Source organism: Vicugna pacos, chromosome 1 (genome assembly GCF_048564905.1).
Source record: "Vicugna pacos chromosome 1, VicPac4, whole genome shotgun sequence".
Classification (NCBI taxonomy): Eukaryota; Metazoa; Chordata; class Mammalia; order Artiodactyla; family Camelidae; genus Vicugna; species Vicugna pacos.
Window position 1 is genome coordinate 68372946 of NC_132987.1, and position 12792 is coordinate 68385737.

The window sequence follows — 12792 nt, forward strand, 5'->3', positions numbered from 1 at the left end:
CCTGGTAGTTATAAGTGTGGTAAAGAGAAATTAAATTAAGGTAAGGAGATAGACAGTGCTGGGAATGGCACTGCTTGAAAGCATCTTTGAGGAGATGATTTTTGAGCAAAGACCAGATGAAGCAAGACTGAACCATTTGAATAGTTTTAGGGGGACTTCCATGTTACAGTAACAGCAAGGGCGGTGAGTGCCCTCAGGTTGGAACGATTTTGGTATATTGGAAAATAGCAAGATAATCAGTGTATTGGTTGTTTCTTGTGAAGTGATTCAGCCTAAGTGTGGTGGTTCTTGGAGTGGGAGTGGGGAGAAAGCTGCCATCCCCATATTCTTTCCTTAGGATCTTGAACATATGCTGCTTTTGACTAACTGACATTTTGATGAGTCACTTGACAGCTGAGAGCAAAATGGGTGGCCTGGGCACAAAAATGTCACAATGGCCCCAGGTTGGCTCTGTCATTGAAAAGCAGCCTAGATAACTGATTAGAGATAATAGACTAGTCTTGTAAACTGCCATGATTCCCCCTTTTGGTTTGACCGGTCTTGGCCATATCCTAAAGAAGTAGCACAGGAGGATCGGATGCCAGCTTGGCTAAAGAAATGAGTGAATATAATAAATAAAATTTAATTTTGACTAACGGAATTACAAAGTGTCCCCCTTCTCCTTCCAGATATGACAGCATCCGGGAGATTAAACCCTCAGTTCATCATGGTCCTACTTATTTCAGCTGTCCTTTGTAGGTTTCATAATCAGATGGGGGATAGAGGAATTACTAGTTACCTGTATATCCTATTACTTAGGGATCATGTGAAGGAAAGGATACCATCTTCGTTTAGTGATGGGAGATGCATACGCATTAAAGAATGGATTTTCTTGTAATTGTTAAAAGTTGGGAAATGGTGTGTGGAAAAAATGTTACAGCAAAAGATCAGTTAGGTGAACCGGGATACTGGGAAAGGAAAAGATGCTTGACCAGTTTTCTGGGTGGCTTAAAGTTAAGTGTGTCAGTAGAAGGGGGTTATTCACAGGCATTAGCATGATGGAAACATTCGTCAGCATCCTGTTCACTCTGACTCCGTGTTATATTCCCTAAGCTGCTTTCCCTCCCCTCCCTATCAATAATCACCTACACACCACTCCTCTCATTTCTGTTACTGAGCAATTATTATGTGTCAAATTACTGCTGTGTGCCAGAGTTCACAGTACGTTGTTCAGAGTACATTAACTTCAAGTAATTGTAACACAAAGGTGTTCAGTTAAGGAGGCACATACAAGAGACAGAAGTGATGTAGAAAAGAGTGATGAACTTTGCTTGGAAGCTGCAGTGTCAGGGAAAGCTTCACTGCATCAGTAACACACATGATGCATTTTAAAGGAGGACTAGTTTACCACAGAGATGAGGGAGTGGGGGCTCAAGCAGAAGGAACAGAATATACAAAAACTTGTAGCATGGATTTGTACTAGGTTTTTAACTAATAGTTCAGTTATGCTGAAGAGCTAGATAAGGAATAGATTCGAGTGACTTGAATTCCACATTAAGTGGTTTGGGCTTTTATTTTGTAGGTCACAGATTGTCAAAGGAGTGATCCTTGGACACTGCATCAGATCTACTAAGTCAGAATCATTAGGGTGAAGCCCAGTAATATGCCCCTTTCACAAGCACTTCAAATAATTCTTAAGTGGACAGAAGGCTGGGGACTTCTGTCGACAGAAGACATCTAACGAAAGATTTTTAAGCTGAGGACTTGTGACCCAAAGAGTTCTCAGGTCAAGGGGCCAGGAACTGTAATCTCTGGACGAACAGCACCAGCATCAACTAACTGGGAACTTGTTGGAAATGGAAAATTTCAAGCCCTACAGTATAGTCAGAAACTGGGTGGATCCCAGAAGTCTGCACACACTCTCCAGGTGATTTTGATGAGAACCGCTATCCTACCTTAGATATCTTTGACAGCAATACGTAGGATAGGTTTGGAGAACAGGGGAATGTAAATGAGACTTAAAGCAGGGAGACCAGTTAGCCAAACATTTAAAAAAGTCCATGTAGGAAAAAATGGGAGTAGGGGTGGGATGACATCCTTGGGTGACAGAAAAAGCCATGGACATGAATAAGATAATGCAGGGAAAGTATGTGGAGTGAAAAGAGAAGGAAGGACAGAATTCTGGTGAATAACAACATTTAAGGGCAGAGGGAGAGGAAGCTTTCAAGTGAACAAGACTAAGAAAATAGAAGTCCAAGAGGTGAGGTGAGTCAGAATTTGAAGAAAGGAATGATGAACAGTATCAAATACAAGAGGAAAGTCAAGAGACTGAGAATTGGCTGTTAGATTTGGTTATTTAGACCATTGGTAACTTTAGCAGGAGAAACTGAATGGAGCAGTGAGGGTGGAGGTCAGGTTGCAGTTGGTTTGGAGTAGTGAATTGGAAAGGAGGGCTCTTGGGAAGAGGAATAGCACTTCCTCTGAGCTAGAAAGGAGGCTAGGTGCACACATTTAAGGAGAAGTGGCGTTGGGAGGTGGGGAAAACACATCTGATAGCATAAACTGGTAGTGAAGTAAGAAGCAGTTACTTTGGGGGGGAAGTGGTCCAGCTAGGATGAGGAATAGCCTTTGTGAGTTTGGGGAATGCGACCATTGCTGAGTTGGTAAACCATAAACTTCCAAAGGCTCACATCAGGGGTTTATGGTTTTCTCTGGTCTAACTCAGCAAACACAATAAAAGGCTAGAGACGATGGGTGGTAAGAATCCTGGTCCTGGCTTGGAGGTTTGCCAAGCAGGTATGGCCGAAGGACTGTTCAGCATCAAGGGAGTTAACGGTGCTGCTGAGGAAAGCCGAGATGATGCATGTTGGGGTCTGGAAAAGCTAGGGAAGAAGAATGTAGTTTGGTGGGATACAGTCCATCAGAAAAAGGAATGGGCCAGGCATTAGCAGTCTTGAGCAAGTAGAAGGAATAAAGAAACCAGGAGAGAGGCATTCTGGTAAAGAAATGCGGAAGTTTAGGATCACAGAATTCTGGGTTGTGAAATAGCCTGATATGTAACCCTGGAAGCAAATGGTCAAAATTGAGTAGAGTCAAAGGTGGAAGTGGTTGTGGCAAGGGGTTGGGTGACTTTTCCTCAGGAACATTGAAATCATCCAGAATGATGGTGGGACACGAGGTAGAGAGGAAATAGGGCGCCTGGTGTCAAAGACTGGGAAATCTGGGGCATGGACTACATCATGGCCACAAAGAATGGAGAAGTTAAAATAGCTGGATGCCATAAATTTCAGTAACATGAGATTTTTGTATGAGATGGGAAAAACTGGTGCAGAAGCAGGAGTATGAAACTGGATAACGTTGCTGGGCTTTTTGTGGAACAAATGGGCAGGGAAAGAAGTCCCCTCTGGTGAGTGTCAAGTTTTATTGACATCTAAGAAGTGGAGGCAACGTTCATTGAAGAGATTGCAAGGAGGTAAGGGCTCTAGAAGAACTGCAGGAAAGATGAGGACTGAGGGGGACTGAGTGTTGCCAGTTTGGGGGGTGGGGCAGGGTGGCGGGCTTATTCTGGATAGAGAAACGGAAGAGTGGGGATCTGGGAGTACACAGGAGAAAAAGGCATTTAGGGCAGTAATGAACAGGAGCAGGCCAAGGAGTGTAAAGTTCTAAATAAAATATTGCCAAAATACTTGTATGTTTATCCCCTTGGCAACAGTATTTTTCACTGCAAATATTACTAGGTTGTGAGCCTAGGTTGTATGATTATTTTTCTAAGGGCCTGCCATTTCCACCCATTGAGTGCCTCTCCTACCCCGACCCCCTTTTGTGATAATATATGCCATTATAGCAAACTTCTTCCACCACCCCCTTCTCTGCAACCCAGAGCACCATTAACATAATCACTGGGTAGGGGCGGGGGGAATAGTCCTTGATTAATTCAAGTAATAGAAAAATTGAGTTCGCACCTCTGCAGGTAGACCCACATAACTCCTTTAAGCTGTGGAATTTTGAGAAGTGACAGCTTTTTTTTTCCTACTCATTTTTTCATTACAGTATCCATTGATTTATACTGGGTATCTTGGGTAACATGTATGATTGCAACATAAGAGAGTGAAATTGAAGTTGCAAATGTTTGACAATTACTAAGTTGTAAAATAACAAAAACAAGAAAATCTTACCGAAGCAAGCCATCAGGACTTTTGCTGTGAGACCAGACCTTGAAGTAATAAAAAATGACATCCAACAGAACAAACTAGAACAATGAGCCTGAATGCATATAATCCACTTTTCCTATTATTGATTTCAATGACCTCCATGTCCTCTAGTTCATAGTGCCACCGTGAGCTTTATATTTTATATCATTTATTAGAGTATACTTTTAAAGCATAACAATCTGTTTTAATTACATTTAAATGTCTCTGGATAGGTTTAATATTTATGCTTTTTTAATCAATAGAGAAACATTTTGATTATATCTTTGGAAACATTTGTCAAGCTCAACAGCTGAAATTGTGTGGCTGTTTAATAGACTCCTTTGAGAAAGTGCTTTACCTTGCAGAATTATAAGCCAGGAAATACTATGGCATTAAGTTAATGCAAAGCATTGTGATTTGCCAAGTAAAACACACGGCTGTGTACTTTCATGGGTTTCTTATATTTAACTACATCCTCCTTCATCCTTGTAGAAGTGATCCCTGCATTGCTCATGAACTTCAATACTACTAAATGATCTACTGTGTGCCAGTCAGTGACAGCCCCAATTTTATACTAACTGGATTGACTCTGATCTCAGGGAATCATCCTTCTACCATCTCCCATTCCTCTCACATGCTTGAAAAGGTGCTTGTTCCTTCTTCTGGCCTCACCTTACTAGGAAAGTTATTGACAAAGAAGGACACATTCTTTGTCATTCCACATTTTGAACTGACTTTCCTGCTAGAAATGACTAAAATCATATTCCTGGCAACACTTAACCCCAAGATTCATGTTGTCATCAGATAGCACAGGCCATGGTAGAATGTGGCCCTAATCAATCCTGGTGGGAATTAGACCTACCCTGAACCTCTCCCATTCCAATCCCAGACAAATGAATCTTATGTTTCCCAGTAGCTCTTCAGGCAGAACACAAGGCCTGTGTAGACAAATGACTGTCCCACTCAACTTTAGTCAAGTAGCATTATCACTTGCTAAACATTAGCTATAAAAGTAACAATTTATCTTGGACCTATAATGTCATCATCAAGAGTTAACCCATTTCATGAAGATGGAAGTGTCTAAAACCCCCTCTCAAGGAGTATGGAACCCTGATATCTGGCTCATTTGCAGAGATCCAACAGGACTTCACAACCCAACCAATTAAGATCAGGCAAAACCTCAGAACTATTTATTTTTAGTTACCACTCTCTAATTTTTTTTGATAAGCAAAATTTTCAATAACTGAATATATTCCTCGTACCTTCTGGATTTGTAAGTGTGTTTAATTTGATTAAAGTCTTAGGTAACCTCAACACTATTAACAATCATATTAAAAGATGCTAAGTCACTATGTATTTTCCCCTTCTGCTTTCATTTGGTAACTTAAGGGTTCTAAATCTTGCTCCTGGTTGCTTATGGGATGTTTCATTTGCTACCCTTTCCCCCTTTTCATTAAACTCCTCAAGAATTTCAGGTTCTAGGGTACCCAGTGCAATATTACTAAGCGCTTGATAAATACTGTCTGTTGAAGATGATGATGTTTACATTTTAATTTTCACAGAACCCAGAATTTTGACTTGGCCAATATTTTTAATTTTAGAGCTTAGATTAGGCTAACAATGTCTTAATGGGGCTTTTGGTCAAGCCTCCTCATATTCCACTTGAAACAGAATAAAAACCAAATTCCCTCTACCTAGTACATTTTGGCAAAAAAGAAGAAAAAAGGCCTGAGAGCTCCATATTGCCAATAAGTATAGATTATTATCTTCTTAAGCAACCAGTAACACTGAAAGAAACATTAGAATATGCATGCATTTCACTTCAAATTCAACATTTAAAATCAGCCATCCTCACTTTGAGGACTGGTAGTTGATTTGAAGGCACATTTAAGAATTTGATTCTGTAGCCCTTTCCAGGGCACCATGTAAGTCCTCCTATGAACAGCAGTACCTCTTCTGTCCTTCTCCTGGATGGAAGCAGGCAATCTGATTCCCCCAGCCATTCTCAGAGGTTTCATTTCTCAGTCCCAAGTGGATGACCAAATTGATAATTTCAAAAGATTTGGGAGAACAATTTCAGGGGAAAAATGTAATGAGTTTTCTCTGTCATGGAATGGAATTTCACCAGTGCTAGACTAGTCCCAGCTCACAAGAAGTTTATGAATATGGAGAGGTCCACACTTTAGCAGCAGGACACAGACCAAGAAGGTGAGTTGGCTTCCAAGGCCTTCCCGATTGATTGGCTAGGAAAGCTCAGAGTAGGGAATGTCTCCAGACAGTTGTCACCTCATGATGACATTCATACACTCACACTCCTGAAGATGATGCTACAAATGAAAGATGTCGGAGTCTAAGGAACATGGCAGCCACTTAATAAATCTATGTAGGAACCTCAAGTTGAACTCGCCTGTTAATGTGTAAATGGTGGCTTCTCAGTCGATCTCCAAATAAAAATATATCCTCTAAGTGTTACAAACAAAAATTTAAAATAATCATAAAATAGTTTAAATATTACTCGGCTCAGAGTGCTGATGGTGAAAAAGTGCGGTTCCCACCCTCTCTCACATTCTAACTGGAACATGGTCTTTATCGAAGCATAGACACCACAGTGCATGAAGATTGACATAAAGCCTACCACACTTTCTGATAAGGCAGGAATGTACTTTTCAAATCTGCTGAACATGGCCCTCCTCATTTAGCACCGCTGTATTTCTTCACCTTGCTTGCCTAGTGGGGATAATGCTGTACCCTAGGACTTTCCTTAGGGGTTTACAGCTTATTTGCTGTCGGTCCAATGTCTTGCTCACCCAAAAAGAATGCAGAAGACACTGACCAAAGGCCTATTAATTGCTTCCCTTGCTCACTCATGTCAGTGCCCTCTGAAAGCAGAACTCATCATCTGGCCTGCTAGTTATCTCTGCCGTAGACACTGGCTTAAAAGGTTTGGGCAAGATTTCAAAGCTGTTTGTAAAGCTTATCAGGGAAGGAGAGAGAGGAGTATGTATCTGCTGCAGGACATCAGCCTCTAATCTCTCACTGGAGGAGGTAACTTTAGTTCAGCCCCTCCCCAGCCCAGCACCAGCCTTGGTCATGAGGTTTGCCCAGAGGTACTTCAAACCCTTAGAGAAATTTCTGCAGTGACTCAACTAGACAGAGCAAGCCCTGACCTGAGAAGAGGTGCATGAGACTACATATAGGTCCTACCTGTCTTTGTTTCTCAAACAAGACAATTGTTTTAGAAGGTTTGAAAGTGTTGATAATCCTGATGGGTTTTGCTTTGAGAAGGGCTCCTGAGAAGCCCTTTTTGGAAGAGCACCAAAAATCTGCCAGCAGGTTATGTTGGTTCTCCTTCCTCTCTCCAGCTGAAAAGGAAAGAACCATTTGAAGTTCTAAATAACGGAAATAAAATTAGATTGGTTTATTGCTTCTGCTTGCATACAGACAGGAGAAGAGCAAGTCGGAGTGCCTGGGGTGGGCAGTGGGTGAGAGGGATTATAGAAGGGAGAGGGCTGCCTCATATTGCTCTTGAGCAGTGGAGGGAGAAAGGAAGGCACCCCCGGGTTAAAATGAAATACATTTTCAAGAAGGGCAGCTCTCACCAAACAGGAGTGATGGCCACCCTGCAAGGGCATTTCCCTCTTCTCCTGGGGCTCTCCCCCTTACCTTCTCCAGTACTCTGGTCCGAGCCTAGTGTGGAAGGAGAGTGAAGCTGAACTAGAGGTGCTTTCACTGATTTAACCATTTAAAGTTTGGAGTGTAGTTCCGCCTATGGGTGAGGCTGATACTGGAAGGAGAGCAGATCACTTCATTTCACTACCGCATACCTAAATGAAGATTCAGCGCATTTCATTGAGGTAACTCTGCCCGGCTACTGGATTAATAAATCAGAGGGCAGGATAATGGCAGTTGGAATCCCAAATGAATAAAAGCTAAAGCCAGAAAGTCTTCCTGGATTGTGCCAGTCTCAGAGTGAATATAGATTCTGATTTTCTATGCTGGTATATGGAGCCATCTTGGACAGGTCTGCAGGGATTCCAGGGAGGGAGCATGGGTAAATTCACCCACTTGGATATCTAAGTGTACATTAGTTTGCATTTCCAAATCTGCTTCTATTCTGGATAGTACACTTTTACAAAGCTTATCAGAAAACTGGTCTAAAAGAACACATGCTTTAAAGAGCATTAAAAAGCATGAAGTAAATAGGAGGCCTTCAGACCTCGATAGCAACATTTTCCAACACAGGCAAAGGATTTCTCTTTCTTTCATATCAAATTAACACATCAACACATCCAGCTCTCAACAGTAATAGCTAATGGCGATGGGGAAGTGATGCAACTCATAAGCCCCAAGTCTCACTGAAGACCAGCATTTCATCCTTTTCCTTTACCTGACCTGTCCCTGCCTGGTCATATAGGCTTATCTGAATTTCATCTCTTGGTCCTTCCCTTGACCTTTCTTCTGGCAAATGGACTAATTAATAAATGGCCAAAAGGCTGAAGAAAGAGAAGAGGCCAAAATAAGCCCGAACTTGGATAACCTCTACCTGGAATAAAGGCAAGTTACTCCTGTAATAACTTCCGGGTGAATCATGGCATGTTTTTCAGACACCAGCAGGTGAGCCGATGTCATTCTATTTGCCTCCCACTTCTTCCATCCAGAATCACTGATCTTCGCTGGGGCTGGTAAAAACAACTGGTTGAGGTCTCTAGTCTCTGGCCATTCTTAGGGATGGTCATTTTATTCCTAAGTGTAACCCCTTCTGGTGTGACCCATGTGTTTTCTGCCAACTCCCCACAAAGAAGGCCAGGGGAAATTGTCTGGGTGGGACTTCTGATAGGGGACAGTAGGACCTTGGAATCTGTCACTGTGGATGAGGTGGGTGGATGGTCCATAATGGGGAAAGGAGGACTGAATAAGATTAGGCTCTGAGGTCTTCCTGGTCTTGACCTGTGGAAAGGCTTAGAACCCCCTGATGGTCGCTCTATTTTTGAAGAAAGAAGATTGTCCCCAGATGGCTCTGTCTCTGATGTGCGCTTTCTACATTGCACTACTGTATCCTGGGTGGAGAGCAGGTGAGCCAAACCCAGTTCTGGAGAAAGGGTGGGCTCCTCACCCATGTGGCATGTGGTGGCATCTATTGGCAAGGACTCGATGGCTTCTGTATCTTGCTTTGGTTTCTCTTCCTTTGGGCTTTCTGAGGAGGAGAAAGAATCATCTTTGGCAAGTTTCTGAGAGGTCCCACCAGTTGAGCCAGGTTCCTCCTTGCTCCCCTCCAGAGGCTGAACCCTACTCTCTTCTGAGCTCTGAGAGGGCAGGGGCTGTGGGATCTGAGTATACTGAATCTTCGGTGGGATGACTGGGACTGCCCTGGCCTGGCACATTTTGACCATGAAGGAGGTTCTCACAGCTGACACACTCACGGGAGCTGAGTTACGGCGGCCTGTCAGGGCATGAGCAATGATGTCCAGGTCCTGAGAGTCCTGGGAGTAAACCCTCCAGGGGTCTACTTTACAGTGAGATGAGGTCATCCATGTGACCTGTGGATCTCCTGGCTCAGAGAGCTGCATTCCAGGTGAACCAAATGAGGCCACATTCTCAAACTGGAAGAGGTCAGTAATGGGAATGGCAGAGTCCAAGTTGAGAGAAGAAGGCCTATTTTTCCCTTTGGGGGGCCCACACTCAGTACTCTTCAGCTGTAACTTGGGGGGATGCTCTCCAGGTGAGGTGCTGTCCTGCACACCAGGTGACTTCTCCTTGCTGCTCTCTGGCTCAGGAGCACTACCTTGCTCAATCTGAGAGCTATGGTGCCCCAGGTGTGTCCCCAGTTCCTTTCCCTCTGCTAAGTTGACGGGGCTGGTTTCTGCTGATTTGGACTGCAAACCACCTGGTCCCTTCTGGTTGGGAAGAGCCTCTGTCCTTTTTAAGGCAGAGAACTCTTGGAAGGACCTCATGGCTTTCTCATCCCATCCAGTAATCTCTCTCCTGGGTGCCAAGGGCTGCAGAGGGTCAGAATTCCTCTCTGCATCAAGATTAGCACAGCTGCTGGAGGAGGGACCCTCAAGAGTCCACTGGCTCTTAACCATGGTTTTGCTGTCTAAAGAGTGGCTCTGGCGAAGGCTGGGCCGATGGGAAAGCCTCTTCTCCAATCGGTGGCCCTGGGCACTCTGCATCTGGGCCTCTTGTACATCTTTCAGGGTTGGGGAGTGAAGGGGACTTGTCACCCACTGGGGCTCCTCCAAGGGCTCCACCATCTCCAGGCCATGCTGGGCAATATCTGTCACAGTGTCATCTTCATCACAGTCTGAAGGCTCCTGTACTGAGTGGGTTACATCCCCCTCTCCTTGTGGGGAGGGAACCTCCCTGGTTGGGCTGGGAAAGCTAGAGTCTTTTTCCTCAGGAGCAGCATTCTTTGAATTTTGCTTTTCGTTTTGTTCTGGAGAAGCCTCGACTCCCTGACAAAGACTGGGAATCCCAGGGCTGCCTTTGAAATTGAGTTGGTCTATATATGGATTTGTTCTCAAATTCCTGGATGGGTCTTCTCTCTCTGGGTCGCCTTTCGATGGATGGACTCGAGGCGCTTCCTCCATAAGAGCTGGTGGAGGAGGAGCAGGAGGGAGGAGAGGAGACCGATTCCCTGGGTCTCCCACCTCCACACTTGCTTGTAGAGAAACCTTCTCAAATGGAACTATTTCCAGAGGAGTCAGGCTGGCGGGATCTGGGCGCGGGCCCTTCTCAGGCTCACATCTGTGGAGGAGGCTGGTTGCCTCCGACTTTTCTCTATTGGCTGCTGTGGAAGCTCCCTGTGTGCTCTGATTGGTTGAATCTTTAGCCCACTCCCCCAGAGGGGCAGAGACTTGAGCTGGGGTGGAGCCACAAGGCAAGTTCCCAGCGGGCTCTGGGGAAGCAAACGGCCCTGGACTAGACTCAAGAACCAGCTGAGCTGGGCTAATCTTTAGGGCAGGTGGTGGCAACGAGGAGAGTTCCTCCTCAGATTCAATAATTTTCAGCTCTTGTTGAATCTCAGGCCAGAGTAGAGCGTTGGCCAGATCATCTTCATCCTGAAAAACATCAAGAAACTGATTACTTAGAACCAAGGACTCCCGGCGCTGACCTCCGCACCGTTTCCCAGGGAGAGGGAAGGGACTGGAGCAGTTCCCGGCTGGCTACCTCAGCACGTAAAGGCCACAGCATTAATGACAATTCCTATTTTAGAGATGAGGAGACCTATGTTCAAGCAGATTAAACAATTTACGTACGTCCCACAGCAGAGACCAGGATTGAAATCCAGCTCATTCTACACCAAAATATACACACTTAATCCCTGTGCACTGTTGCCTTATAAAACAAACCAATCCCTGAGCTCATATAACCTCAGGTTGAATGGGTAGCTCACAAGAATGAGCTTCTCCCAGTAGAACGAAAATGTTAACTCTTGCCCTGAAACCTGCTTTCCAAACAAATAAATACTTTTCCCCCTGCGTATTACCTTATGTAAAGAAATACATATCCCACATGGAAAAAAGTAATACCTATTAAAAGAAAGAAGAATGAAAAATAGCAAAATGATAACAGTCCTACTACCCAGAGATAACCACTGTTAATGGTATCGGTGCTTCCTCCTCCATCCTGTTTGCTGTCCCTGTCTCCCCTCAAATCCAACTTCTTTGTCCTTCTTGGCTCCATCCTTTCCTTACACAGAGCCCAAGTTGCAGATGGGAAAGTGATGAAGGGAGGGATGGTCAGGGCCAGGGAGTCAAATTTCAGTTCCTTTTGTTTCTTGTCTCAAGGCCTAATTCAGTCCCAAGGAGAAGCAGTTTGGGGGTAGAGGGGTGGGGGTGACATTTGTAGGCAGTGGGAAGTGGGCCTTTCTGGGAAGTCTGACCTGCTGCCAACCTGACATCACTTCTCCCATGGCTCTGATCACATGTCATTTCACATTATGTTAACTTGATGCTTATCTTTCCCAATGGAGGCCTGTGAGCTCCTTAATCAGGAATTATATTCATCCATCTTTGATTACTCCAGACCAGATGATGCCTGGTATACTGTGAGTAATTGCTCAGTAAGAGGTCTGTGAATTAAAATAGATTCATTGTTTTCTTTCGAGTTATTGCCTTCAGATAACTCCAGGAGGCAATTTTTTAGATCTGATCCTACTATATTGCATGTATCTGTGTACATTTCTATTTCACCTACTAGACTGTGCCCTCCTTCAGGACAGAGGCATTTTCTTACTCTCTGCAGCATCTACAGTATTAACCTCTTACTAATAAATGCTAAATTTAGATGAATAAATGAACATCTAAACTCCCCTCCGCCCCACTCTGCCCTTTCAGTAAGTGGAACATAGTACATCTTTTGCTCAGATCAGGAACCGATGGGGTGTCCTTGACTCATCCTTCTTCCTCACTCCTTAGCCAATCCTTCATCAAGTCCTGTTCACTCGACCTTCCAAATAGTTCTGGAAGCCTTCCATTTCTACCCCCGGCACCCCCACCCTAATCTGAGCCACCATCTGTTCTTAACTGCACTGCCCCAGACTAGCCTTCTAATTGGCATCCCTGCCTCCTCTCTTGTCCTTCTCTAAGCTATTCTCCTCACAGAATACAGTGACCTTTAAGAT

General features: G+C 44.2%; 1 protein-coding gene across 1 annotated transcript in view; it reads right to left on the reverse strand.

The window, feature by feature from the left end:
- Window positions 1–7563: 7563 nt before the first annotated feature.
- ARHGAP31 (Rho GTPase activating protein 31) overlaps window positions 7564–12792 on the reverse strand; it is a 96579-nt gene continuing 91350 nt past the window's right edge. Inside the window, exon 12 of the mRNA XM_006210319.4 lies at window positions 7564–11227. Coding sequence (XP_006210381.2) covers window positions 8795–11227 — 2433 coding nt within the window. The 3' untranslated portion in view covers window positions 7564–8794. The remainder of the gene's footprint in view (window positions 11228–12792) is intronic.